Below are 27,561 nucleotides of genomic sequence, written 5' to 3'. Positions count from 1 at the left end.
CGCGTTGCCCAGCTCCCGACGCGGCTCGTCCATTGGAGGCGGCGGGCCCGCCCCCGCCAGCTAGGTGAAGGTGAGCGTCTCCTCCGGTCGCCGCGGCCGGCCCAGACCCAGCGGACCAGGCGAGGCTCTGCGGACTTCCCGGCTCTCTCGCTATGGCTCCCCCGTCGATCTTCGCCGAGGTTCCGCAGGCCGAGCCGGTCCTGGTCTTTAAACTCACTGCCGACTTCCGGGAGGACCCGGACCCCCGCAAGGTCAACCTGGGAGTGGGAGGTGAGGATGCGGAGCGCCGGGGACTGAGCCGCTCGCGGAGGGAGCGGACCCGGCCGGGCCGTGGGGACCGCGGGGGAGGCCGAGGCCGAGGCCGAGGCCCAGCCCGGCGCTGCTCGCGAAGGCGGGACCCACCTGCCCGTTTTACAGATGGGGACGTCGAGGCCCTGGAGAGGGGCGCTGCGTCCAGGGTCACGCTGGGCAGGTGCGGTAGCCCGACTGCCCATCCTGTGCTGTGGATGCTGCGTCCTCCTAAGAAATGGGCGGCCAGGCCTTGCAGAGAGAGGGAGGAAAGCCGGAATCCTGGTGGACCCGGGTCCTGGTGGCTGCGAGACCGCTGGAGGAGAGTTGTGAGCGCTGGGGAGCGCGGGTCTGGGTCGGCAAATATTATCAGCGTGCTCACCGGGTATCAACCGGCCGCCTGATTAAGCGGGGAAGGCTGAGGCTTGGCTTTACCCTGAAGGGCTTTTAAATCTGCAGGTGCTACCCAAGGCTTTGAGTCGGGTAAACGCCGTCTGGGGGGATGTGGGAAGATGATCTGGTCCTCACAGGCGTGGCAGGAATGGACAGAGATGGCGGAAGGTGTGGACAGTCGAATAACGCTGTCCACACGCCCTGCTTTTATTTCTTGATCGTGTTTCTGGGGCTTTGGAGAGCTGCAGGCGTGAGCCTTAGTCTCCCCCCCTGCCAAGAAGACTTGGACGGGAGTGCCTCTGAGATTCCTTTTAACCCTGCCCTGCTCTGGTGAATTCGTTATTTCTCTCATCGTCGCTGGGGTGTTTCAAGCCCCCCCGGACACTTTCTCCATCTGGATTTTGCCAAATACAGAGACCAGCCAGAGGGCTGAAAATGCGTAGGATGATGCCTTATGCGCGGGAACAGACTTAGGGGAAGAGGGCTAGATGTTTTGGAAAGAGAAAATGGAATTGTTGTGCCGCAGAGGGTTCAGGATCAGGCTTCCCGCAGCGAGTGTGTGTGTGTGTGTGTGTGTGTGTGTGTGTGTGTGTGTGTGTGTACATGACATCTGTTAACAAAGTCTTCACCAAGGAGTATGGGGAAGAGATAAGAAAAAAACATTAAAAAGCAATGGGTTGTTGAAACCGGTCATTTGTTGAAGTGGGGTGATGGGTACATGGGCATACATTATATTCTGTCAGCTTTTGTGTAGGTTTGATTTTTTAAAATAATAAAGCATTTAAAGCAGTTTTACACGGGGAGGGAAAATGATGTTTTTAGCAGTCAGGAGAGTGGGAGAAATATTGAAAGCTTGCCTCGAATTGAATCGGAACGGGCAGCATTCAAGCTCTTAATTTAAATCCAATCCAAAACTTCCCAGTATTTCCTTATTAATATCAATCTAAGTATATCTTTTTAAAACCTCCAATTTTATTGACTCAGTTACCTTTGAGCTGTCTTACAGGGCTTTTGTGAGGACTGAATGCCTTTAAAGTGTTTAGAACCGTGTCTGGCGCAAAAGTAGAATTTATCTAGGTGTTACCTATTACTATTATTGTTTTGGCATTTCTTTGGGTGAGTCTCATAAAAGATGTTGAATAAGAATTTCCAGTTCAAGAACTACAAAATGAAATAATCTATGACATTGGTTCGGAAATAAACTGCTCGTGCAGAAATAAACAGCCCAGGCCAGGAACACTTGGCTCAAAGTTGCAGTCGGGAGCTCAGATGGCCACCTCAGCCACAATGATGCCTTTGTCATGTTTTCCAGGAAATCTACCTTCTCACTATGCGCAAATGATTTCTGCATGCAATCTCAATGCTCACAAGTCTGGAGGTTTGTTTATTACTGTTACTGTGTAGAGTTGAGGAAGCTTAATCCTGGGTCACATGACCACGAGGTGGTAGAGCTGGGATTCCAGCTCAGGTCACATGCCCACCAGGTGGTGCCCACCAGGTGGTAGAGCTGGAATTCCAGGCTGGTCTCTCAGGCCCCATGGTCCCTGCTCATTCCCCTATTTCAGGTCGCTTCAGGTGGTCTGGGGGCCAGAAGACCCAGGAGGCCCAGAACTGTGGTCCAGCGATGTGACCTTGTAAGGGTTAGTTAACATCCTGGGACTCCACCTGTTACATGAGAAACCAAGACGGAATGACCTTTCTCTCAAGTTCTGTTCTAAGATTCGACTCTACTAGAAGTCTGTTCTAGGATTCACTAGCACATTCCATGGCTGTAGTGTCTGATAATTATTTTACTGGCCACATCAGTTGACTGAACATTGAATGAATGAATATTTGAAGCGTGATACGTCAATGAAAAGCTTTATAGGTGTTATTTTTGATCATCACTGCACCCTTTTTGTGGATGGCAGGTGTTTTGGCCAAGGGTCCGATTAAGGTAGCGTAGAACAAAAGGTCTCTTTCCAGCTCTTTGTATGTCTGATCTTTATTTGTACACATTCCCAAGTGTACCCTCTGCGAAGGAAATGTAATTAATCACTGATTTGGGGGAAGACGCTCTTCTCCCCACTCAAGTTAAGATAAAACCTAATGGAGGTTATCTGATCCACGTTCTAGTGATGTTGGGTGTGTTTAGAGTAAAGTGAAACTGCGGTCTCAGTTATTCTTACTTGCAGGTAGCTTCCCCAGAGAGTTTCTTCTTGCTATGATGATTTCTATAATTTCCTCTTGATTAAATAGATGAAGGTATCCCTTTTTCCACTGGTAAGTACAGTGCTTTCTGAGTTGATATTTTTAGCACTTCCCAAAACTTCAGAATGAAGTGACCTTAAGGGCAGGGCAGACATGGGTCCAACGTGGTGCAGCCTGTAGCAAGAAGTGTCTTCAAGACTCCAGTTCATTTTTTCCCCTGTGAACTTGGCTTTCTTCTGGCCCAGATAAACTGTGCTTGCTTTAATATTTGGTGTTTTCAGTGTGGTGTCCCAGCATCTTCAGATAACATTGTTGGAAAGATTTGCCCTAGCAGGTGTTTCTGAGTAGCCCCGGTCCTCTCCCCAGTATCCTAGTTGGGGAAGGGTCTTGCAGGCCGGCACACCTGCATGGGCTCTTGGGTGGGGGTGGGTGAGGAAAGTGGAGCACTTAGAAGGAAGATGAGGGTGATGGCTTGGCCATTTAGTTTCCTATTTTCTGCCTTCCTTTCTATAAAGCAGGACTCCTGGCCTGCCTGTAGTGTGTGTTATTCCGCTAAGAGGGCTCAAACCCGGGAAAAAGGGCAGTGGTACATGGAACTGGGGGAACCCCAGCATAGTCTTCTGGGGCCTGCTTGCTTCAGGCTTTGTCTAGGGATCCCTTGCTCCAAAGGGGGAGGAAAACAAAAAAAGCTCAGGGGCCCATGATCCAAATAGTATGATAATCTAGCTCTTACTATCCTTGTAATCTTGGGAAGTTGTTTGACCTTTCTGGCCTCGGTTTCCAGATCCCTAAAATGCATATCCCAGTTTCTATTTTGTGGGTTGTTAGAAGAATTAAATGAGCGTAGAGGAATGTAAAGTGTCTAGCACGGTACCTTGTGTGCACGAGGTATGCAGTCAATCTGTGTTGTTATTACCGTGGTTTCAGCGGCCTTCGGCATTCAGAGTTGTGACACCCTTCTCTCCATCCCAGACACATCCTACAACCAGCCCAGATGCAGCACGTTAAGTCACCACTTGTGTCTTCCCCTTGATCTTTTCCTTCCCCACCCAGCCATGTTCTAGGTCTTGGTTGACCCACCAACACCATCCGCCCATTATCCAGACTAGAGGGAGACTTGGGGGTCATCGGCAACCCTTTCCCCAGCCCCAGGTCTGTTTATCTGGTCAATGGGCTCACACGTCTGTTTTGAACAGCACCCCTTTTCTTTATCCTGGCTGCTGCTGCCTGATTTCAAGGCCCCATTATTGCCCTTCTGGGCACTGCAGTAGCCTTCTGACCTCACAGCTTCTTCTCTCCACCTCTCTGTTTTCTGTGGTGCCACTCACACGATCCCATGAATATGTGCAGTTGTCCATATCACTCTATGCTTAAGGCTTTCATTTTCAGCGGTTACCCATTGAAGCTTCCTTAGGGGGAACCCCGGGACCCTGAGCCACTCCCTGCTGTTGCCCCAAGTCCGCATCCGAGCCATGGAAACGCCCAGGACCGGGCGCAGGTGTCCCCTCTGTCTGGAATGCCTCCTTCCCTTGTCTGTCTTTTCTACTCTTATCCACCTTTCACACGACATTCTCTGGAAAGTCCTCCCTGACCCCTCAAAGTAGAATGAAAGGCTCAGTGCTCTGTGTTCCCAGGGGGTAGCCAGGGTCCTATTTTACCCATCCCGGGGTGGCTTCTTGTAGCCAGTGCCTGACTCATGGTAGACTTAGTAAGTCCTTGTTAAGTGAGTTTGTGAATGAAAGAAAGTATGAGAAACCCAGGGGTCCAGCCCACAGGAATACATATCCCCAGGAGGGCAGGAATAGTGGTTGTGGACAATGCTTGACTCCCTCCTGGTCACCCAGGGGCAGCTTGTCGCTGTGCGTCACCAGAACAGTTGGGTGAGGTATTGGGATCCAGTCTAGAACGCACCTGGGAAAAACTGGGCAGTGGAGCAAGGAGAGATATCAATTGTCCAGTTTCTTCTGAACCTCAGTACAGACGCAGTGCCTCTCCCCTGCCCCCCCACCCTACCCTCCGCCCCCAAGTAGTAGTATAGTACTTTTTAGAGTTTCACAGAGGATACAGTAGTGGTGAGAACCCCAGTGCTGCCGTCTTTTCTTTCTCTTTCATATTGTATTTAGTTATAATCCATTATTTATGCATAACATACTATCATAAATATGAATGTATCGCATAATTGTATTATATAATACACATAACACCCAAACAGACCTGAGACAGACCTGGTTTTTCTATGACCATCCAAACTTTTGTACATCTAAATAGTATCCTCTCCAGGTAGTTCCCACATGCTTCTCTGGTTCGAAGGGTCCCGGAAACCCTCTTTTGGACTGGCCTTCTGAAAGGAGGTACCTATAGAAACCTAGAATTATCTTAGTTTAGCGTAGTCTTTGTGCCTCAGCATAGCCATTTTTGCTTAGCTTTTACCCCTGACACACTTTGAATCTAGCACAGGTTAGACAGATAGTTTCCAGTAGGCAGGTTTTAGGAAGGGTTCAGACATTCTACTGCAGGCTAAGCGGCTGTCTACCCCACCCCCTCAGCAAATCTCCATCAGATGCAAGACCAGGACAACCTGACAGCCCAACCTTTGGATTCATGGTTTGGCATAATAATCTCTAGTAAACTTTCAGGTTCCTTGTCGAAGTGGAAGATCAAAGATCACCCCTTGGCTGGCTGAAGCCATAGAAATAACAAGACCACCTTCTGGTCTAGGAGTTTGTGGATTGCAAACATCTGACTAGTCTCTTTCCGGAAAACCCCCTCTCCTTGTCTCCTCCCCTCTAACCCACCACCTGAGGGCAGGAGATGCTAATATCTGGCTCAAGATCTAAGACTCACGTGGCTATGATCAATATCAGAGACCATCAGAGGCCCGCAGCTCTGGACATTCCTCCAGGCTTAAACTCTCTTACGCCAAAGGCCCTTAAATATACCCATTTCTTGGCCCTTCAAGGCCATACTTGCCTCTGAGTGTCGGCCCCCTTTCCAATCTGTGAAAGGTGAATAATAAACTTTACTTCTTTCTGATTTCTTCCTTGTTGCAATCTAGCATCATTCCCGCGGCACTGGCCCCGGCCCCGGCCCCGGCCCCGGCCCCGGCCCCAGCCCCAGCTCCCACCCCCCACCCCGCTCCCTCTGCCCTCAGCGAACCCTTCCACCTTCGAAGCAGGTGGGGCCCCGCACGAGAGCATCTCTTTATCATTGTTCTTCATGAGTATTATCCAGTTTCCTCACCCACCCTCTTCACCGGTGATGATGCAAGTACTATTTCCAAAAGTTAAGTTGACTTTCAAAGGAAAAAGCTTTGGCACAATTGAGGATATTTAAATCTCCTGGCACAGTGGCGGCTCACACCTGTAATCCCAGCTCTTTGGGAGACTGAGGCGGGAGGGTCGCTTGAGCCTAGGAGTTTGAGACCAGCCTGGGCAACATAGTGAGACCACATCTCTACAAAAAGGTAGAGAAGAATTAGCTGGGCGTGTTGGCAGGTGCTACTGGAGAGGCTGAGGCGGAAGGATCTCCTAGCCCAGGAGGTTAAGGCTGTGGTGAGTCTTAATTGTACCACTGCACTCCAGCCTGGGCGACAGGGTGAGACTCTGACTCAAACAACGACGACAACAAAAACAAAACACACAAAACCAAAAAAACAGCAAAAACAAATAATGAGATGTTGCCTCTAAAAACAATTCCCAAGGAAGTTTCAAAAATACCTTGTGATCTGCTTTATGGCCAGCTCTTACTTGGAAGTAGTTGTTTTGGTGATGTCTTTAGAGAAACCAGACCAAACCCAACCCGGTAAAGGAGGCTTTGTGAACTTGTGGAGAAGAGGTTCGTTTGGTGGGCTGGGGTGCTGGAGGTCTGCTGTGGGTGGTAGGAGATTATTGTGAGTTAGAGGCACCTGCTAAAAGACTGTTGGTTGCTTAGTGGCTCTGTCAGTCTATAGGTCTGTCCTCATCTTTATTACTAGCTTGGTATGTTTCTCAGATTTGCAGAGGGAGGGCACAGTTGGCTGAAATAACTTTCACATCTGCTGGGGTGGCTGAAATTAAAACAGACTGGCAATACTAGAACTGAACTCACATACACTGCCAGGATGTGGCTGGTAGGGCCCCTCTAGATAGAAGACCAGACGCAAAATTCAAAATGGCCTTATAAAGTCTTTTATTTGTTGTATACCTTTTGACCTAGTAAATTTACATTTAGAAATTTTTCCTAAGGAAACACTCATGAATATGCATAAAGATGTAAGAGCATCAGCAGTGTTTATAATAGCGAGTAATTGAAAACAACACAGTGAATACATCATGCATTGAAAGGTATGTTTCTAGTCACAAAAGGGGGGTTGTAAATGGCTCATACATATGAAGGATGCCCAGTTGCATTCATAAGAAGAACAGTGAAAATTAAAACTTCCCCGAGAGTCCATTCTCATCTGCACCTTGGCAAAACTGCACCCTGGGTGAGGCTGCGAGAGGGCAGATGCCCCTACACGGTACTGGTGGGATTGACTTGGTTCCTTGGAGGGCAATCTGGACATGGCTGTCAGCACTACAAAGGCATATTCTATGTTGCACGCTCTTCTGTTTTCCACCCGACATCTTACAGATATATTTGCATGCATGGGAGATGATATAAGTACTTTGTTGTTCACTGAAGTATTGTTTTAACAGCCAAAGACTGTAAACAACTCAAAGGTCCATGGATAAGAGACTAGCAAATTAAAATATGGCACAGTCATCACTTAGGCTGCTGTAAAAAAGAACAGGGACACTTACTATGCGCAAGTGTAAAAAGATCTTCAAAAGGAAAAGCACAGAACAACACAGTATGTAGTATGTTCTATGTTACCTTTTGTGTAAAAAGGATGTGTGTTAGAAGCTGCACTGCTTGTTTGCTTATGGGGACATTCTGGAAGGATACATAAGAAACAAACAGTTGTTATTTATGAAGAAGGGTTTTGGGTGCTAGGTAGATCAAGGATGAGAATGGGATGGGGACATGTAAACTTGTCACCTGTAAGAATAGTTAATGATGGTGGAAGATAGTCGTAATATATACTTAAGTGGAAAAAAAGTGTTGAAAATTCTAAATATAGTACGATCCATATTTTATAAAAGAATATGCCCATAGAAAATAAAGCTTAGAAGATTGTACATCAAAATTTTCATACTCATTGCCTCTGAGTATTGGGAATACATTATAATGTTTATTATTTACTTTCTGGGCTTTTCTAAATTTTCTACAGTCAACATGTGGTGTTCAGTAGGCAATAAAAACCACCCTAAAAAGTGATTTTTTAAAAAAAAAAAGCAGGGATTAATGTTGGGCAGAAATCAACAAGATAAAACTTAATCAGAATTACTCTAAAATTTTGTTCCAGTTTCAAAATCACTTGCATTAGTAAAGGATTGTTGGAGACCTAGGCATTCTGAGGCAAATGTCCCATTAGAAATCCTGCTGGAGAGATTATTGGCTTGGGTACAGGCCAGAGCCAGCTGCCGTGTAAAACTGTAATCCTAACATAATCGAAGAGTGGAATAGGTAAAATATCAGCAATGGGATAACTCAGAATGATCTAAAAATACACCTACGGCAGAAGAAATGCTTAGAAATGTACGACTTGCATATAGCAAGATTCTGTGTTATGAAACTGATCAGCTGAGGTCAGTGAAAGGGTGAGGCTGATGAAGCCATGAATGTCACAATGGTAAACATGGCTGACGTCAACATACAGAGAGGATTGGGAGGTGTTTAAGTGGGTCCTTGGGGGATCGAGTCATGGGCTGCTGAGGTCTCAGTCACGGAGTGTTCATCACTATTGGTCCTGTTCTGCTCTTGTAGGACAGGAGAGGCGGGCCCCCTTCCGCCCTCTCTTTCTCACGTTTGTGTTTAAAGGTGCCGAGTTCACGTGAAGCAGCACCTGCCCCTTTTCTGGAAGTCTCTGGAGAGATGCAGAAGGAAGGGGTTGGCTGGGCCCGTGGTGTGGAGACCTCAGTGCCCTGGCAGTGTTCACATGGCGTTTGTGAGCTATTTTTAGAGGCAGGGTGCCCTTCCTACGGACTCTCTCACGGGCCAGGCTCTGTGATGCCCAGTTCTGTTTCTGCATTCCACGTGTTGGAAGTCACGTAGTTGACCGCTCTCACAGGATGGGGAACCACGTCTGGCCTTCCGTTTGCCCAGCACAAGCCCAGTGCTCGGCCCTACTAGGTCCTCAGCAAGCGAGCAAGCTTTACTCCAGTTTCCTTCACTGTTTTGTTTCGGCTTGAAGGTGGTGGAATTCTCCCAGTTCACCGTTCCAAGCTCTCCCTGGACACAGCCTGACTCCCTGTGTATAACTCTTCCGCCCTCAGCGTACCGCACGGACGACTGCCAGCCCTGGGTTTTGCCAGTGGTGAGGAAGGTGGAGCAGAAGATTGCCAATGACTGCAGCCTCATTCACGAGTACCTGCCCATCCTGGGCCTGGCAGAGTTCCGGTCCTGTGCGTCTCGCCTCGCCCTGGGTGATGACAGCCCAGCCCTCAAGGAGAAGCGGGTAAGTTTCGGGCGAGGATGTGTTTTCTCTGTAGACACCGTGAAAGTAAAGAGGTTGAAAACTGCATTTGTTGTCAAGGATGAGGGTGATGGCTGCTGAACTGCCAGTGGGTACGCGTTTCCACAGTGTGCGTTCAGGAACCTGCTGGCGCAAATACCATGGCCATGGCCACGTACAGAGCATGGCTCTTCCGTCGTTCAGTTCTGCCCAGTAGATCCTCAGATGTCAGCTGCTGGGTTTGAAGCAGTCAGTGGAGACGCCAAGAAAAAGGAGTTAATGGAATGATGGAGAGACCCGGGTTCTAGACTTTGCCACTGCTTTTGACCGTGGGTGAGTCACTTAGCCCTCCAGCCCCTACAGCTACATGCTAGGGAAAGCTACATGGTGTGGGTTCATGATCCCAGCAAGAACATAGGGGATCGTCTAAGGGGCCTCTGAGCCTCCTGACATCATATGCAGAGTTTTGTGTGTACTTATTTCTGGAGAGAAGGTTCATAGCTTTTATCAGATTTTTGAAAGGTGTCTGTGATCCCCAAAAGGTCAAGAACCACTAGTCTAGATGCCTTCTGAAGTCCCGGCCCATTCTTGTATTTTTTTTTGAGTTGGAGTCTCACTCTGTCGCCCAGGCTGGAGTACAGCAGCACGCTCACAACCACTGCAGCCTCAACCTACTGGGCTCAGATGATCCTTCTGCCTCAGCCTTCCAAGTGGCTGGAACTACTGGCACGCGCCACCATCCCTGGCTAATTTTTTGATTTATTGTAGAGACAAAGTCTCACCATGTTGCCCAGGCTGGTATTGAACCCAAGGGCTCAGGCAGTCCTCTCGCCTCGGCCTCCCAAAGTGCTGGGATGATAAACTTGAGCCATCGTGCCTGGCCAAGATGTGCATTTCTTACCCAGTCAGCAAGCGTGCTGGCAGGTGCCCCTTCTTCCCCGTTGATCCCGTCGATGACTTAACACTGTGAACCTGGAGGCCATTGCCGTGGCCTTGGCCCGGGCTCCCTCTCGGTCTGGTTCATCCTGTGTTGTATTTTTGATCATAGAATGGTTTTAAATGGCAGTCTTCAATGCAGCAAATATTTGAAGATCTTCTTTGGGCGGGTGTGGGACAGTCTCATGGCGTCACATCACCCCAGGGCAGCTATTACTGAGTTCCCAGCTGTCCCTTTTTCCTGCAAGGCCTCACCATCCCCAGCCCGCTGTCTTAGTTCAGTGACAGCCTCCTCACTGACCTTCCTGGCTCTAGCCTCTTCCTCATTCTAGCACATTCTGCACACTGCAGCTGGAATGACCTTCCTTAGCAAAGAAGGCGAATCAGTCATGTCACCTGCTCCCCCACCCCGCACACAGGGTAAAAGCGTGAGTTTAGTAGATGGCTTTCACCCTGTTCTTCCAGGCACTCGCAGCCCCAGGCCCCTAGGGGTCCTGCCTTTCGAAGAGCCTCGCTGTTTCCTGGACCCACCAGGCCCCACCCTGACGGAGAGCCTCTTCCTGGCTCTTCCCTCTGCCCGGAATGCCCTCCCTCACTCCCCTCACGCCCCAGTCCCCACCTCCAGGCCCTTCAAACCCGATCAAGGGTCACTTCACACTGAATTCTTAGTCTCTCAGGCAGAGGAGTTGTTCAAAGTCCTCTGTGTTATCACAGGACTTTGTTCACAGCTTGGGGCTAACGGGTGCCCACTGTGCCTGCTGTCCTGTATGATTGTATAAGCCCACGACTTCCCCAAGGTAGGGAATATGGCTTACTTCTTTACCGTGCAGCTCGTCAGCATTTAGCTCTGGGACCCCAGAGAGTTCCAGTATTGGAATTCACTCATTCATTTCGGCATCGGATGCTCGCCACCAGGGCTGAGCATGGTTTTAGAGGCTGGAGCACAACCGTGGCCCAAATGCACGGAATCCAGTTTTCAGTTTTTTCAGTCTAGTTTTTCAGTCAGTTTTCAATTTTGTGGAGAGGAACAGACAAACACAGGATGAGTGGCATAGAAAATGGCGTTGTGTATTCAAGGTGAAAAATGCTATCAGGATAGAGCGGGGGAGGCATGCTGGGCATTCTGGAGGTGGATCCGGTGTTAACTGGGTGGTCATGGTAGAAATAGAAACGACGTTCCAGCCAAAACTTAAAGGAGATGCTACATGAGCGCATAAATAAACGAATGCAGAAACAAACAGGAATCGTGTCTCTCAGGTCCTTCCCCATCTTGAGGAGGCCAGTTTTCTTTTCTTTTTCTTTTTTTTTGAGTTGGAGTCTCACTCTGTCACCCAGACTGGAGTGCAGTGGCCGCTCCCAGCCACCACAGCCTGGACCTGCTTGGCTCTGGCCATCCTTCCGCCTCAGCCTTCCAAGTAACTGGAACTACAGGCGCGCACTACCACGCCCGGCTAATTTTTGATTTATTGTAGAGATGAGGTCTCACCAAGTTGCCCAGAAGGGTCTCGAACCCGCAGGCTCAGGCAATCCACTCACCTCGGCTTCCCAAGGTGCTGGGATTACAGGCTGAACCACCGAGCCTGGCCCAGGAGGCCAGTTTTCTAGACTCCTCACTGCCTCGTATTATCATTTTTTCATTTTCAGACCTTAGGACCCAGACAGATGTCTGTTTTTCCCTTCTCTCACCGTGCTCTTGACTTCTGAAGCTATGGAGTCGTTGCAGAGGGGAGAGCTCCTGGACCCTGCTCCCTGCCCCGTGATGACCCCCCTCCCCAACCCTCGCCTCCAGGACACTGGGGCTTTGCTGCAGCTCGGGTCTTTTCTCCACTGCCTTTCTTCATCGAGCTCAGCACGGGTTTGTGTTGTGCCACGTGCCAGATCCCAGGAGAGTTCCTAGGGTCTCGTGGTCACCTCTCCTCCTCCTCACAGGGAAGTCATAACATCAGCAAATTGTGATCCCAGAGATGCAGTTTGTACCGATATACCCAGCAGACACAGAGTTCTGCTTTGTGTAACTTCACACCAGCCCCGTGGGCTGTCCCTGGTTCTGGGTACCTCTATGTAGCCAGGTCCAGTTGCCGGGCCCCTTGGGACGTTGGTACTTATTTCCTTTGATACTATGATTCTCCTTCCTACCCAATGCAGGATTTTCTTGGGCTCTAGGATGATTTGGCAAAAATCAGTTCCCAGAATGACCAAATTGCTACATTATTGATTCACCAAAAATGTGTTTCTCTTAAATGCTGATATGTAGAGCAACTTGCATTTTACTGAAACCATCCAGTGTTCAGTATATTTTTGGGAGTGATAATTTCTTGAGAATTTGCTATTTCAAGTGTCATATATATCATGAATGTGAAGCGTCAGTTAATGTTAGTCAAGTGGATTTATTCCTTCTCAGCACATTGCCAATCTAGTCTGCTGACTTTGACATCCTTTGCCGAGTTTGCTTTCTGAAGAGGGGAGAGAAAGGCAGAGCTAAAGGTGGAGTGCGGGCACGAGAAACGGTGCCTGGGAACCTGTTCACTGATATTGATTGCATCTGCCTTGTTTCAGTGATGACTTGAACGACCTTCCAGGGAAACCTTGCTCATTTGCATGGGACGCTTTTGCATTCCCAAGTAGCCAGGTGTCTGCAATGGGAAGGAGCGTATTGGAGCGTATGCAGTTGCCATCCATAAAACACACATGCACATTTGGGTTTTCTCGCCTTGGTGGTGATTTGCATAGAGTCCAGGTAGACCACAGTGTAGGGACAGAGCCCTTAAGGCATAGTGGCTGGGCCAAATGCTCACTAGGGATCCCTGCAGAATGGGATAGGCAGCGCACCAGACTTGCGCCCACCAGCTGTGCTCCCAGGCCGCTGCCTCCACGACCCTCCGATGGGCAGCTGGGTTCAGCTTCGCATCTCCTACAGCATCAGCTTCACTGGCGTTTCGCATTTCCGGTGGAGTCCCTAGATGCATATGCCTGTGAATATAGACAGGACACTGGTGAATAACAGTGGTGACAGTTGGTGTCCTTGCCTTGTCCCTGGCCTAAGTGGGGTTTCTGCTGATTCATTCTTCACGTGAAGCTGACTGTTAGCACCAAAATTCTAGTACGGGGATCTTGGTGGGACCTCCAAAAATGTTAGGTTAAAGGGCTGGGCACAGAGATAGGATGACCGATTTACAGATACAGGGCTCCGTGGCCTGTATCTGTAAATCAGGGAGGCCGAGCGCCGTGGCTTAGCCTGTCATCCCAGCACTTTGGGAGGTCAAGGTGAGAGGATTGCCTGAACCCGGGAAGTCGAGACCAACCTGAGCAACTTGGTGAGACCTCATCTCTACAATGAATCACAAAAACTAGCCGGGTGTGGTGGCGTGCGTCTGTAGTTCTGGCTACTTGGAAGGCTGAGGTAGAAGGATCGCTCAAGCCCAGCAGGCTGAGGCCATGGTGGCCGTGAGAGTGCCCCTGCATTCCAGTCTGGGCAACAAGAGTGAGACTCCAATTAAAAAAAAAAAAGATACTGCTGGGACCTCCAAAAATGTTAGGTTAAAAAGTATATCCCAGCAGGGCCTCCAAATGTTAGGTCGGACCTGCTGGGGTGAGGTTGTGCGGTCTGGTGCCGCGAGAAAGATGCAAAGAATTGCACAGAAGTTAGATTGGAAAATATAGTTTATGTAAAAAATAAATTGGAGAGAGAGGAGAGTCACCTCCCCAAGGTAGGGGAGGGGGCCAAGGCTAGGAAACATAGCGACTGTGGCTCAAGGAGCCTCATGGTCGGACCATGGCTTAGCAAAGCGTTGGCGGCTGGCTGCTTGAGATTGAATGCTTTTAAACATTCCCCCTGATGGAGGCTGGTCACTAAGGTGGTTGGGTGGTGGTCTATTCCACTTCATCATGGAGGGCAGGTACATGCAGGTATTAATCAGGTAATGAACAGCAGGCAGATGGGTGGGTCAGTCACATGACGGTTGCCGAGTTGATGGGGTCTAGGTCATGAAGAGCTGACTAGGTTAACTTGTTTAAGAAACAAGCTGGTTGGGAGGCCGAGGTGAGTGGATTGCCTGAGCCCGCGGGTTCGAGACCCGCCTGGGCAACTTGACAAGACATCATCTCTACAATAAATCAAAAACTAGCCGGGCGTGGTAGCGCGCGCCTGTAGTTCCAGCTACTCGGAAGGCTGAGGTAGAAGGATCGCCGGAGCCCAGCAGGTCGAGGCTGCGGTGGCCGGGAGCGGCCACTGCACTCCAGTCTGGGCGACAGAGTGAGACTCCAACTCAAAAAAAAAAAAAAGAAAGAAAGAAACAAGTGAAGCAGTTATCAATAGCTACCTCTGAGAAACCGGTTCTGTCCTTGCCTAGTGGTTAGAGGATAAAGTAAACTGCTAGAGAAACATGACAGATCTAGACAGTGTTGAGATGACTGCTCATTGGGCATATTGACTCCGTGCTGTCCTTTCACTGACTTAGGCGTTAAATCTTTTTCCAGTTATTTTCAGGAAGAATCCATTGTTTGCTGTTTTACTAATAAGCATTTATAGCAGGAATGGTGAAGCTTTTCTTATCTGTTATGATGGTCACTTTGGGTTTTCTCTGTCTAGCAGCATAGCAGACTTTATGATATGTCTCCTAAGATCGTGCACTTGTGGGGTGTCACTCCCTCAATCAAGGGGGTGACTTTTCCCAGACTGTTGAATTGATACTGTTCATTTGTGTTGATTTGGGAAGTTAATATTAAGATACGTGAAGGAACAGGGTCTCCTTTTTTTACTTTTTTCCTTTGTCTGCTTTTAACATCAGTATTCTGTTAGGTTATTAAAATTATTTAGGGGCCGGGCTTGGTGGCTTAGCCCGTAATCCAGCACTTTGGGAGACCAAGGCGAGTGGATTGCCTGAGCCCACGGGTTTGAGACCCACCTGAGCAACCTGGCAAGACCTCGTCTCTACAACAAATCAAAAGTTAGCCGGGCATGGTAGCAGGTGCCTGTAGTTCCGGCTGCTTGGAAGGCTGAGGCGGAAGGCTCGCCGGAGCCTAGCAGGTCGAGGCTACAGTGGCTGGGAGCGTGTTACTGCACTCCAGTGTGGGCTACAGAATGAGACTCCAACTCAAAAAAAAAAAAAAAGATTTAGTGAGATTTTCTTCTCTACCTAGGAAGACTTTTTAACCCTTTTATTGTGAAAGATTTTGAATCTATATGAAAGCAGAGAAAACAATATAATGAATGAATTCTCGTGTATCCATCCCATAGCTTCAACGGTTATCTGTATTTGGTTAGTCTTGTATAATTCCCTCTTCCCACCCTCACCTCGTCCTTCCCCCTCACTGCCAAAACTGGATTATTTTACAGCAAATCCTAGACATGTATATAGGTTTTAAAAATTATGGTAAAATTGTATCCTACCTTTTAAAAATAAAAATAAATAAATAAAAAATATGTTGTCCTGGCTGGTCTCGAACTCCTGGGCTCAAATGATCTTCCTGTCTTGGCTTTCTAAAATGCTGGGATTACAGTGCACCTGATCTGTTTTGTTTGAACATATTTCTCAGGATTAATAAGCTTGAGTTGTAAAGAGAGAAGGAATGCCTCAGACAGAGGTCACTGGCAAGCTGGAAACACTTTCATGGCTTCTTTTGGGGGAAAATGTGATCTCGGCTGAGCGGTGAAGAGAGGGTTTGCCTTCTGAGGTACACACACTGTGGTGTGGCCTCTGCCTCTGTGTGCAGAAGGGATGCTCCACCTAGAGTTTCACCTCCTGGGTTGAAGACCCAGCCTCCTGCTCAGTAGCTGGTAGCTTCGAGCAAGGTATTTGACCTCTTGCAGCCTGTTTCCTCACTTGTAAACATGGGCAAATAACAGTGCCTTCTTCATGTTGTGGTTGTGAGGTTTTGATGCGATAATACAACTAAAGGGCTTAGCCCAGAGCAGGCCCAAGTGAGCACTCACTATTACCTTATTTTTGCAAACATGGATCTGACTCACCTGTGACTTGCTTCTTCTTTCTCAGGTAGGAGGTGTGCAGTCTTTGGGGGGAACAGGAGCACTTCGAATTGGAGCTGAGTTTTTGGCGCGATGGTACAATGGAACAAACAACAAGACCACACCTGTCTATGTGTCCTCACCCAGCTGGGGTGAGTCCTTCCGCTGTAGCAAGAGGAGCGATCAAGAGAACACAAAGAATTAGCCTTGTGACTGTCCCCGGTTATGCAGAACATGTAATTCAGCCCTGGAACACCTGGCCTTTGGGAACGGCTTGAGCAGCGGATTATGGGGCACGAGAAACCCAGAGCTCAAATGCAAATTAGGAATGTTCTTTCCCAAGCCTCTTGGTAGACCTGTCTTTTAGTCTGTGTCGAAACCCTCCAGAGGAGGCACAGAGTGTAGACCTAGAAGTACCATTGTAGTAGGATGTAAGTTGGCACTGATGTGACTGGTCGAACTTGTTCTTGGCTGCAGTCACTCTTCTGCATCTCAGCCCCTGGCCTCTGGCGCCCAGTGGACATTGAACCCGGGAGGGCCCTGGGAGCTGACTTGTATCCAGTGATACCTCCTCGTATTTGTAAAAGTGTTTGACATTTTACCCCTTTTTTTGCAGAGAATCATAATGGTGTGTTTTCTGCCGCTGGTTTTAAAGACATTCGGTCCTATCGCTACTGGGATGCAAAGAAGAGAGGACTTGACCTCCAGGGTTTCCTGAGTGATTTGGAGGTGAGTCACTCAGGAGAAAAAGAGAACTCCATGGCATCAGGAGCAGCAGGCAAGTCTTTGCCGCGGTTGCTGAGAGTCTGGGGTGCCTTCCCCAGACCGGGTGGCGGTTTCTAACATAGTGCATAAGAGGGAAATGGCAGGAAAATGGCAGAGAGAGAGAGAGGGAAGAGGGACAGGACTGTGGCTGCCCTGTCCCCTTCGTGGCTGACCAGTGCAACTGCCTCAGTGTCCTGCTGTCACTGCTGGCGTGGGCACTGATGTCACTTCCTTCCCTGCAGAATGCTCCTGAGTTCTCCATTTTCGTCCTCCACGCCTGTGCGCACAACCCGACCGGGACCGACCCAACCCCGGAACAGTGGAAGCAAATTGCCGCTGTCATGAAGGTACTGCCCAGAGCATTCTGGAAGGGCGGTGTGGATGGTCATTCAGTGTGCCCAGAGGCAGTGCCTGTCTTCAGAATAACTTGGAAAATAGAGAAAAGTCTAGAGGGGGACAAAAACAAATTGGAGAAAGACACTGTTAATGGTAGCAAATCAGTCCTTGGATGGGGGTGTGTGTGTCGTTTTATTATACACACACGAGGGGAACCCCAAAAAGCTGGCATTTATTTATTAAAAAAACTGTATTTATTCTTACATGTTTAAACTCCAGTCACCTGTTTGCCACAACTCGGGACTTTTCTTTCGCAAATCGTGACGCAACCTTCTCAAAACTTGTGGGAGAAACGTCCTGAGTTGTGGCAAACAGGTGACCGGTTCTCCCACTATGACAACACACCTGCCCACTGAGTGCTGTACTGAGTGTTCAGCAGTTTTTGATCAAAGACGGTGTGACCCTGGTGTCCCACCCTCCTTATCCACCCAGTCTCACCCCAGCCATCTTTTTTTTTTTTTTTTGAGTCAGAGTCTCACTGCTTCGCCTAGGCTGGAGTGCAGTGGCACACATGCTTACAGCCACCCCAGTGCCAACCTTCTGGGCTCCAGCGATCCTTCCGCCTCAGTCTTCCGAGTAGCTGGAACTACAGACGTGTGCTACCATACATGGCTGTTTTTTATCTTATTGTAGAGACGAGGTCTTGCCAAGTTGCCTGGGCTGGTCTTGAACCTACAGGCTCAGGCAATCCACTCGCCTCAGCCTCCCAAAGTGCTGAGATTACAGGCTGAGCCACCGAGCCTGGCCACTGTCTTTTTCTGTTGTTTCCCTGAATGAAAAAAGTACTCCAAGGGAGACATTTTGCTGATGTGAAAGAAGTGAAACAAAAAATGGCGGAAGCATTAAAAGTTCTCAAAAGTTGATGAGTTTAAAAACTGTTTTGAACAATGGAAAAAGCATCTCGATAGGTGTATTGCATCAAATGGAGAGGACTTTGAAGGTGACTGAAGTTTAAACATGTAGGAATAAATAGACAATTTTTTATAAATAAATTTCGGGGGCTTGGGGTCTCCCTCATGTGTATGTACGTGTGTGTGTATGCGTATGTATAAGTACACACAGAGATGAGATCATTTTGTCTGTACTGTAACACTTTGTTTTTCATTTGAACCTCTTTCTTTTTTTTTTGAGTAGGAGTCTTACTCTGTCACCCAGGCTGGAGGGCAGTGGCACACTCCTGGTCACCACAGCCTCCATCTGCTGGGCTCAGGCACTCCTTCTGCCTCAGCTTTCCAAGTAGCTGGAACCACAGCACCACATCTGGCTAATTTTTTGATTTATTGTAGAGATGGGATTTCACCAAGTTGCCCAGGCTGGTCTCGAACTTGTGGGCTCAGGCAATCCTCTCACCTCAGCCTCCCAAAATTCTGGGATTATAGGCATGAGCCATTGTGCCCGGCCATGTTTTTTCCTTTTAAAGAGACAGGGTCTATCTCTGATACGCAGGCTGCAGTGTAATGGTGTGATCACAGCTCAGCCTCAAACTCCTGGACTCAAGTGATCCTTCATGACTCAGCCTCCCAAGTAGCTAAAATCACAAGCATATGCCACTATACCCAGCTAATTAAAAAAACAGTTTTTTGGTAGAGATAGACTCTTGCTTTGTTATGCAGGCTGGTCTTGAACTCCTGGCTTTAAGCCATCCTCCCGCCTAGGCCTCCCTAAGTGCTGGCATTACAGGCATGAGCCACTCTGCCTGGCCTTGAACTTCTTTATATACCCGTCATTAAATATTTCGCAACATCATTTTTTATAGCTGTATTATATCCCTTTCATGGATATGTCATATTAGGGGCTGGGTAAATCATTTGATGGATATTTAGGTATTCTTCAGATTTCTTGATCTGATGAACAATTATTCAGTAAAACTTCTTTTTATTATTTCTTTGGCATAACTAGGTTGGAATTTCTAGCTCAAAGTGTGTACACTCTTCATGACCGTGGTTATAGACTACTTGCTGAGGAGTTGCTGGGTGCTAGGCACTGAGGGGATGCAGCAGCGAACACAGAAGGCATGGACCCCACCCTCAAGAACAGATAGTGTTGAGGCAGTGATGACACTGTGTGATGACTGTGTCGATGGAGTTATAGGGGTTACGTAGCCCAGACTTCCGGCAGAGTATTTGTCGGAGAAGCAGGAGCCTTGTGGAAGAAGCAGTTTCCATGTTGAGTCTTGTAGGAGGGGAGGTGTCGAGCGGGCATCTACGAAAAGGCTGGCAGGGCAGGGGTGTCTCTGCAGAGGAAGAGCATGGCCAAAAGCCCTGGGCAGAGATCGTGCCCCTTTAAGGAGATGAGAGTCATTCTTGCCTGGCTTAGAGCTCTAAGGGAGCAGGGAGTGAGGGGTGGGGCCAGAGAGCAAAGGGCGGGGCTGTGCTGGGCCTCGGACTTGTTCTCAGCAGCAGGAGTACGGAACTCCAGGGTGTCAGGGAGTGACATTGTCCTCAGGTCACCCTGACTACACAGCAGGGGATGGGTCACAGGAGGTGAGATGGGGCGGGCTGGGGACCAGTGAAGAGGCTGCGGCCTGAATCCGGGCAGGAGTAGACGGTGCCTGAGTGCAGGAGGCGGGGCTGGTGGCGGTGGGTGCACAGGGTTCTGGAGCTCTCAGGAGGCAGGACTGGAAGGACTTGGGTGGGACCGGGAGGGGGGTGAGCTGCAGAGTGAGAGCCCAGACACAGCTGTCTCACCTCATGGAGAGACGCCCAGGAGGTGTGTGCCGGGTGCAGCCCCAGGCCAGAAGGTGCTAGGAGGATGTGGTGTCCACTCAGCCCAGTGGCCGAGCAGGTTCCTGTGGAGAGCTCTTGGAGACAGAGCGTGGTGAGAACAGAGACTCCTGTGCATGCGAGTCCCCAGTGGAACAGCTCTGAGGTGGCGAGGAGGCCCTGGGAACACCAGGCCACCACCAGGAATTCGCAGGGAGGAATCCACCAGCATGGGGCAGTTCCTCCCCGCCTCAGCAGTAAGCCTGCTAGCCACGCTGCACGTGACACTCTGGGACAATACACTACGTGGTAGAGTTCCCGAAGTCGTTTCCTGGTGGGTGGGTATTCCTAGCTGAGAACTGGGAGAGACGGGTGCAGGGACAGACTAGGCACGACGGATGGGGAGACAGATTGGGAGAGAGGGGCTAGGAGAGACGGCGGCGTCGGAACCCTCCGGGAGGGGAGGGGAGGCAGCCCGCACCGAGGTCGGCTCCGGACTTCCCGCCCTGACGCGCTTTCCTTCCTCGCAGCGCCGGTTCCTGTTCCCCTTCTTTGACTCAGCCTACCAGGGCTTCGCGTCTGGAGACCTCGAGAAGGACGCCTGGGCCATCCGCTACTTCGTGTCCGAGGGCTTCGAGCTCTTCTGCGCCCAGTCCTTCTCCAAGAACTTCGGGCTCTACAGTGAGTGCTCTCCTGGGAGTCGCGCCCAGCCGCCGCCAGCCGCCCGCCACGCGCCCCCTCTGCCACCTGACTCTCGCCCTCTCTTTAGACGAGCGCGTGGGGAACCTGACCGTGGTCGGGAAAGAGGCCGACAGCATCCTGCGGGTCCTGTCGCAGATGGAGAAGATCGTGCGCATCACGTGGTCCAACCCCCCCGCCCAGGGAGCGCGCATCGTGGCCTCCACCCTCTCCAACCCCGAGCTCTTCCAGGAATGGTGAGGGGTGCACAGCCCGGCGGGGGGTCACACGGGCCGGTTGGCGTGGGGACACCGAGCCGGCCTGCGCAGGATCGCTGTAACCTCCTTGAGTCTCAGACATTTCTGTGCAGCGGAGCTGGCACCTGTCTCACCTCGCGTGGGCCTGACAGCTCCTGGAACAGAGGAGAGGCGCTCAGTGGCGCTTCTCTCCCCGCTTCCCCGCCCCCCACCCCGTCTTCCTCCCCGTAAAGTTGGAAAACAGGAAGGAGCTCCTGATAGAAGGATGCAGGATGACAATTTCGAGGCTCTTATTTTTGCCTGTAATTTATATACTTTTATCTGCTTTTAGAACAGAGGAATTTTTATGTAGTAGCTAAATCTGCAGTCTCTAATTAGGCCCGATAAAGCCCGATCTCCTGTCTGTACCCACACCCCGGGGAAGCCTCTGTAGACGCGTTAGTGCGGCCGCCAGCCGAGGCTGGCACTAGGCTCCGTCAGTAAACACCATCCTGTCCTTCTGTGCCAAGTCTGTCTCCCCAGTCTGCTCTCCCCCCCATGCAGGCATCCACACGCTGCAGTAGGCAGGGTGTGATCCCGGTTCAGCTGCAGTTTTTAAGCCTCTGTTTTCCCGTCTGGACTGGAGTGTATGTTGCTGTTTTGCTTCAGGACGGGTAACGTGAAGACGATGGCTGACAGAATTCTGACCATGAGATCCGAACTCAGGGCACGCCTGGAAACCCTCAGGACCCCCGGGACCTGGAACCACATCACCGAGCAGATCGGCATGTTCAGCTTCACGGGGTTGAACCGTAAGTGGCCCCCTACATCCCCAGTGGCGGGGCGCAGTGGACGCACCACACTCCGCAGTGCTGGCCATGAGCTCCCCCTGCGGCTCTTGCCTTGCTGGGCAGCCTTTACCGTGACCCAGGGCAAGTTGGCTCATTTGGAGTGCCTGCCCTCTCCTGAGGCCCTCCGGTCTTATAAGAGCGAGTTCGTGGTCTGCCCTGCTGACCCGCAGCCAAGATGTTTTCGTTTCTGTGGCCTGGGAAGTGGTTCAGAGCCAGCTGGGGAGGACCAGGCTTTGTAGCTTGAAGCTGTGATTTACGAAAGGCCTCTCATAAATGTTCAGGTTGCTTTTGGCTTTAGCTGAAGCCTGAGTACAAATATTATATATGATGATTCAGGGACTGAATTTCTTAGTGGATCTTTCCTATCTTCAGGTATTAGCCCCAGAAAGAGGTTGCAAAGTGACCTCTTCATTTCCTGGGTCAGAACTTAGAGGCTGGTAGTTGGAGTGCAGAGCTGATTGAGACTCTTGCGAGTCGCTGTGCACGTCTTGGCCAGCCGTCAAAAGGACGTACCTGCCACCAGCAGTCCCTTCTGATGACAGGGCTCATTTAGTTATGAATTCCTGAACACTACTGGCCATACCATGGGCCGCACGGTACAGGTGTGCCACTCACCTGCGTGTCCTCACGGCTCTAGGAGGGATGTCATGTGGCTGTCGTGGGGTGGAGGTGGAACATCAGGGGCCCGGGGTACTGTAAGGGGGCCTCAGAGGGCCAGGGTGAGCTGGCTTAGAAAAAGCCAAAGGAAATGAATAGAGATGAGAGGCAATGGGGATTGTAGACCCCTCAGAGTACTTTAGGGTAAACTGAGGCCACCCAAGAACACAGAGGAGTAGCTCAGCTGGCTCTGGGTGTCCTACGACTGCGGGATGAAGAATTGGATCACTTGAATTAGTGAAGTCCTCCTCATATGGCTGTCAAGACATCAGGCGTAGTGGAAGTAGTTGTTAGTGGGAATATTCTGAGAGCTCACACGATGGGGTATTTCCCCATGAAATATCCCTGTCCCTGCTCTCAAGTAGGAAATTAGTTTTATTATGTATAGAAAAATGATGAGAACAGGGCTGTTTATCACACAAAAGTTATATTTGTGGCACTTAATATCACTTACCTTTTTTTAAAAACGACTTTTTTTTCCCTCCCAACATTCTGTTAGGAAAAGTTGGAGGAATTGTGCAGTGATCCCCCACTTACCCACCACCTGCTGCCTGCGATTCTCATGTGACAGGACTTCCTTTACTGCCTTTCATCTTCAGAACAGGGGTCTTTAACCTGGAGTCATGGAGGTGCTTTAGGAGATTGGCAAAGCCCCTGAAATTAGATTAAAAGATGGTCCATGTGTGTATTGGCCTTTTTCTAGGAAATGGTCCGTGACGTACTAGCTTCACAAACTGTGGTAATTTCCCTCCTTGCGGAAAGTAGAGAAGTCTCTTTTTTTTTTTGAGTTGGAGTCTCACTCTGTCACTCAGGCTGGAGTGCAGTGGCATGTGAGAAGTCTCATTTTTAAAAAATTGTTAAAAAAAAAAAACAATCAAGGCAGGAACCCTGTAACCACACCTACTCCTGTGAGAAGTCTCATTTTTAAAAAAATTGTTAAAAAAAAAAACCAAAAAAAACAGACCAAGCTCGGTGGCTCAGCCTGTAATCCCACGCTTTGGGAGGCCGAGGTGAGTGGATTGCCCGAGCCTGCGGGTTTGAGACCTGCCTGGGCAACTTGGCGAGACCTCATCTCTGCGATAAACCAAAAAACTAGCCAGACTTTATAGCGCACGCCTGTAGTTCCAGCTACTTGGAAGGCTGAGGCAGAAGGATCGCCGGAGCCCAGCAGGTCGAGGCTGCGGTGGCCGGGAGCAGCCACTGCACTCCAGTCTGGGCTACAGAGTGAGACTCTAACTCAAAAAAACCCCCCAAAAACAACAAAAAAAAAGCCACCAAGGCAGGAGCCCTATAACCACACCTGCCTCTGGGCATGGGCTCTTATATTGTTCCCTTGGCTGGGAGGCTTCATCTCCTGATCACTGTGATCCGCACAGCTGAAACTGTGACTTCTGAAGCTTGCTTTGTTGGTAGGGTGGAGGGAAGACTTCCGGAAGTCTTGCTGAAAATTCACTGATAAAAGGCAGCTTAACAGGAGAAAAAGCCAGGCTCGGTGACTCAGCCTGCCATCCCAGCACTTTGGGAGGCCCAGGCGAGTGGATTGCCTGAGCCCAGGGGTTTGAGACTGGGCTGGGCAATTTGATGAGACCTCATCTCTCCAGTAAATCAAAAATTAACCAGGTATGGTAGCACGCGCCTGTAGTTCTGGCTACTTGGAAGGCTGAGGCAGAAGGATCGCTGGAGCCCAGCAGGTCGACGCTGGGGTGGCTGTGAGTGTGCCACTGCACTGCAGCCTGGGCGACAGATTGAGACTCTGACTCAAAAAAAAAGAAAAAAGCAGGAGCAAAGGCATCTACATTTCTTAATATGCATTAGAGTCTTCCAGAATAGAAGAACTAGAAAAGGAAGTCCAGCTGGTTGATGCTTTTATGCCATCTTGAGGTTACAGGAAGAAGGGGGCTTGGAGCTTGGTTCGCCAGGCTGTCAGAGGGGATGGAGAGGAGGCTGGTTGCACAGGGATCTTGTGATGCAGATGAGCCCTGGGGGTGGGTCAGTCCCTGAGGGAGGAGATGGTCCACGATTCTTTGCGACCTTCAAAGCTGTCAGTCTCCGCTCATCTTTCCTGGACCTGGACAAGCTCAGAGAAGGCCTGGCTGTGTCTGGGCCAGGTTCTCTACAGAGGCAAATCTCGTCACAAAAGGCAGCTTTAGCCGGGCTCGGTGGCTCAGCCTGTAACCCCGCGCCTTTGGGAGGCTGAGGCGGAATGGATTGCCTGAGCTCGCGGGTTCGAGACCCGCCTGGGCAGCGAGACCTCACCTCTACAATAAATCAAAAAATCAGCCCGGCGTGGTAGCACATGCCTGTAATTCCGGCTACTTGGAAGGCTGAGGCGGAAGGATCGCCGGAGCCCAGCAGGTCGAGGCTGCGGTGGCCGGGAGCGGACACGGCACTCCAGTCTGGGCGACAGAGTGAGGCTACAACTCAAAAAAAAAAAAAAAGGCAGCTTTGTGGGCTCCTACTGAATGCCGACCCTCCGCACCACCAGCCCAGAACACGTATGGCAGGGTGAAATAGTTTGGCTTTCTTCATGTGGCACTGAGGTGGCCCCGAGTCCCAAGTCCAGGTCCTCCCCTTCCGTGGAGAGGCGGGGTGGCATGGTGGCCAGCAGCCCAGACACGGGCGCGCGGCCTGCCTTGAGGTCCCCTCCAGCTGTGCGGCCTCGGGAGACCTTTTAACTTCTCTCCAGCCTGACTGTCAAGTGGGGGATAAGGTTATCATCCGGGTTAACTGAGTTCAAATGAGGGGCCTGGAACCATGCCTGGCGCACGGTGTTTGCGCCCGTTTGTGAAGCTTTTACTCTCGTGGTCCCATTCCCTCAGAGAGGCGGTGCCCCAGCTGACTGGGGTGAAAGTCCGCTAAAATTCTGCCACGGATTTGCCAAAAGGCAAAGCTGCTCTAGAGCTTGTGGTGTCGAGGAAGTAGGATTGGACCTCTCCTCGTTCATACATGAGGCGTTTCTGCAAACAGGGAAAAACTCTCCTGCATGAGAGACAGTGCGTGAGAGGCAGGCAGGGAGGGGAAGAGGGGATGAAAAAAGGGTTGGGGCGGGGGAAAGGGTGAGAGAAAGCTGGCGCAGAGAGAGGGGGGCAGGCAGGCGGGGGCCGAGAGAGAGAGAGAGAGAGAGAGAGAGAGAGAGATCGATCCAGCAGAGAGAGCGAGAGGTAGGAGCCAAGGTCAGGGCCAGGTCCGAGAGGCCCGTGCATTTCTGCCGCTGAGCGGTCCGCTCACACAGCCCTTGTCCGGCCCTTCATGCGATGACGAGTGAATTGTCGGACAGACGGTGGAATGAAGTGTCACGAGAGGTTGCGCTCGGAACGCGGGGATGAGCCAACACAGGCTGGGCAGGAGCTGAAGGAGGCCCTTCGTAACCAGCCCACGGCCACTTCCTCAGTCTGACGGTCGCTATCGTGGATTGGCTGTCCTGGGGAGTGTCACGGGCAGCGCCTGGTTGGAAGGTCATCTTACATCGAAGTTCCCATCAGAAGTGGCAATTTCAACTTGCTGGGATAGAAAGTTAACTAGCAGGAATACTTTCCAGCATCTAGTGTGTATATTTTTCTGTTGGTCAGTTGGACAGAATGGCTCCTCTTGTTCTCTGTGTCACGGGGAAAGAAGGAAAACTGTGATTGTCACGCAGGTGCGAAGTCCCCGCTGGTCTGATTATGTCTTTTGATTTTCAACAGCCAAGCAGGTCGAATACCTGATCAACGAAAAGCACATCTACCTGCTGCCAAGTGGTCGGATCAACATGTGTGGCTTAACCACCAAAAATCTAGATTACGTGGCCACCTCCATCCACGAAGCCGTCACCAAATTCCAGTGAAGAAGCACCACCCGTCCAGCACCACCAAAGGTTCTCCACCACGCGTGTTCCCCGCCCCACCCTCGATGCACACATCACGGATTAGAGACACCTGAAGGGCGGAGGGCTGCCCAGGGGAGGCCCCTCTGCTTAAACTGACCCCAGAAGAGAACACCCCTGAAACGAATTAGAGTCCTGGGATTAGAGCCTTTTGGAGGCCAGAGAAGATTTAGATTTTTATTTAAAAATAAAAAAGGACTTTGATACCCGCCCCTCGCTAGAAGCAGGAGTGTTGTGCCTGGTACCCCTGTTCCTCACGTGTTGCTTGACTGTGTACCGTCTAGACCCAAAGATCATGTTGTCTGAAGGAGCCAGAGTGTGCTTGTGGGTGTTGGCTGTGGCATTAAAACTCACCGTCTCCACCCAGTGTCTTGCCTCCTTTCTCCTGCATGGCTGTGTCCCTAGTCCAAGACTTTAGTATCGTAGGGTGACCGTGGTGAGAGACGTATTTAATCATGGCTCGTGACAAACACGCACGGACACACGCACATGGCGAATGAAAGCAAGTTTCACAGATCAGCATTTACTCTTACTGTGTGTAGTGTGTTTTCCTCTTTTCTGGTCGATTCTATCGTGTTCTCCTTCACTAAAAAAATAAAAGTGCTGATCGAGACCCATGGACTTGATTGTGTGATCCACTAATGGGTTAAAAGGAATGCTCCGAAGGGAATCTCCTGGTGGCTGAAGGAGAAACCAGCGTATTCCCCAGTCCGGCTCCCTGGTGCAGCCCTACTCCATAGCCCTGTGGATCGTGTAGACCGCCGTTCGGGGCTGCCGCCACCTCAGGTCATGGGAGAGACTGGGCTTCGTGGACTCACATCACTCGGGGCCGTTCTAGAACGGAAGCCCCTTCCACTGCCATCGAGTTCCCCCTGCCCACTGAAACAATTAGAGCTACTCCCTGGACACCACAATTTCCAGAGTCCAAGGGGCGCTTCAGGCGGTGGTTTTGTAGAATTCAGTGGGGCAGACTCTTACTCCAAATAAGAGGGCTACAGCTTGGAATTTTGAAGTATTTAAAGTTAATTCTTGGTATTTCAACAGGCTCTGCCCCTTTCTAGGGCTCCTTTGAGTTGTTCTGCAAATCCCACAGTCTTAAGGGATGGC

The 27,561-nt window shown here is 50.3% G+C and overlaps 1 protein-coding gene across 1 annotated transcript; it reads left to right on the top strand.

Annotated features, from left to right (window-relative positions):
• On the top strand, window positions 1–27,075 carry GOT1 (glutamic-oxaloacetic transaminase 1). The gene is made up of 9 exons (XM_008054549.2): window positions 1–270; window positions 9,228–9,409; window positions 16,336–16,459; window positions 16,924–17,036; window positions 17,315–17,419; window positions 20,701–20,851; window positions 20,940–21,105; window positions 21,754–21,896; window positions 26,276–27,075. Exons 1-9 carry the CDS (start codon window positions 153–155, stop codon window positions 26,413–26,415), a joined length of 1,242 nt encoding a protein of 413 aa, XP_008052740.1. The 5' UTR covers window positions 1–152; the 3' UTR covers window positions 26,416–27,075.
• The last annotated feature ends 486 nt before the right edge of the window (window positions 27,076–27,561 follow it).

Source organism: Carlito syrichta, unplaced genomic scaffold (assembly GCF_000164805.1).
Source record: "Carlito syrichta isolate Samal-C Ts95f unplaced genomic scaffold, Tarsius_syrichta-2.0.1 Scaffold296340, whole genome shotgun sequence".
Lineage (NCBI taxonomy): Eukaryota > Metazoa > Chordata > Mammalia > Primates > Tarsiidae > Carlito > Carlito syrichta.
This window is presented reverse-complemented; position numbering and strand designations above follow the sequence as displayed.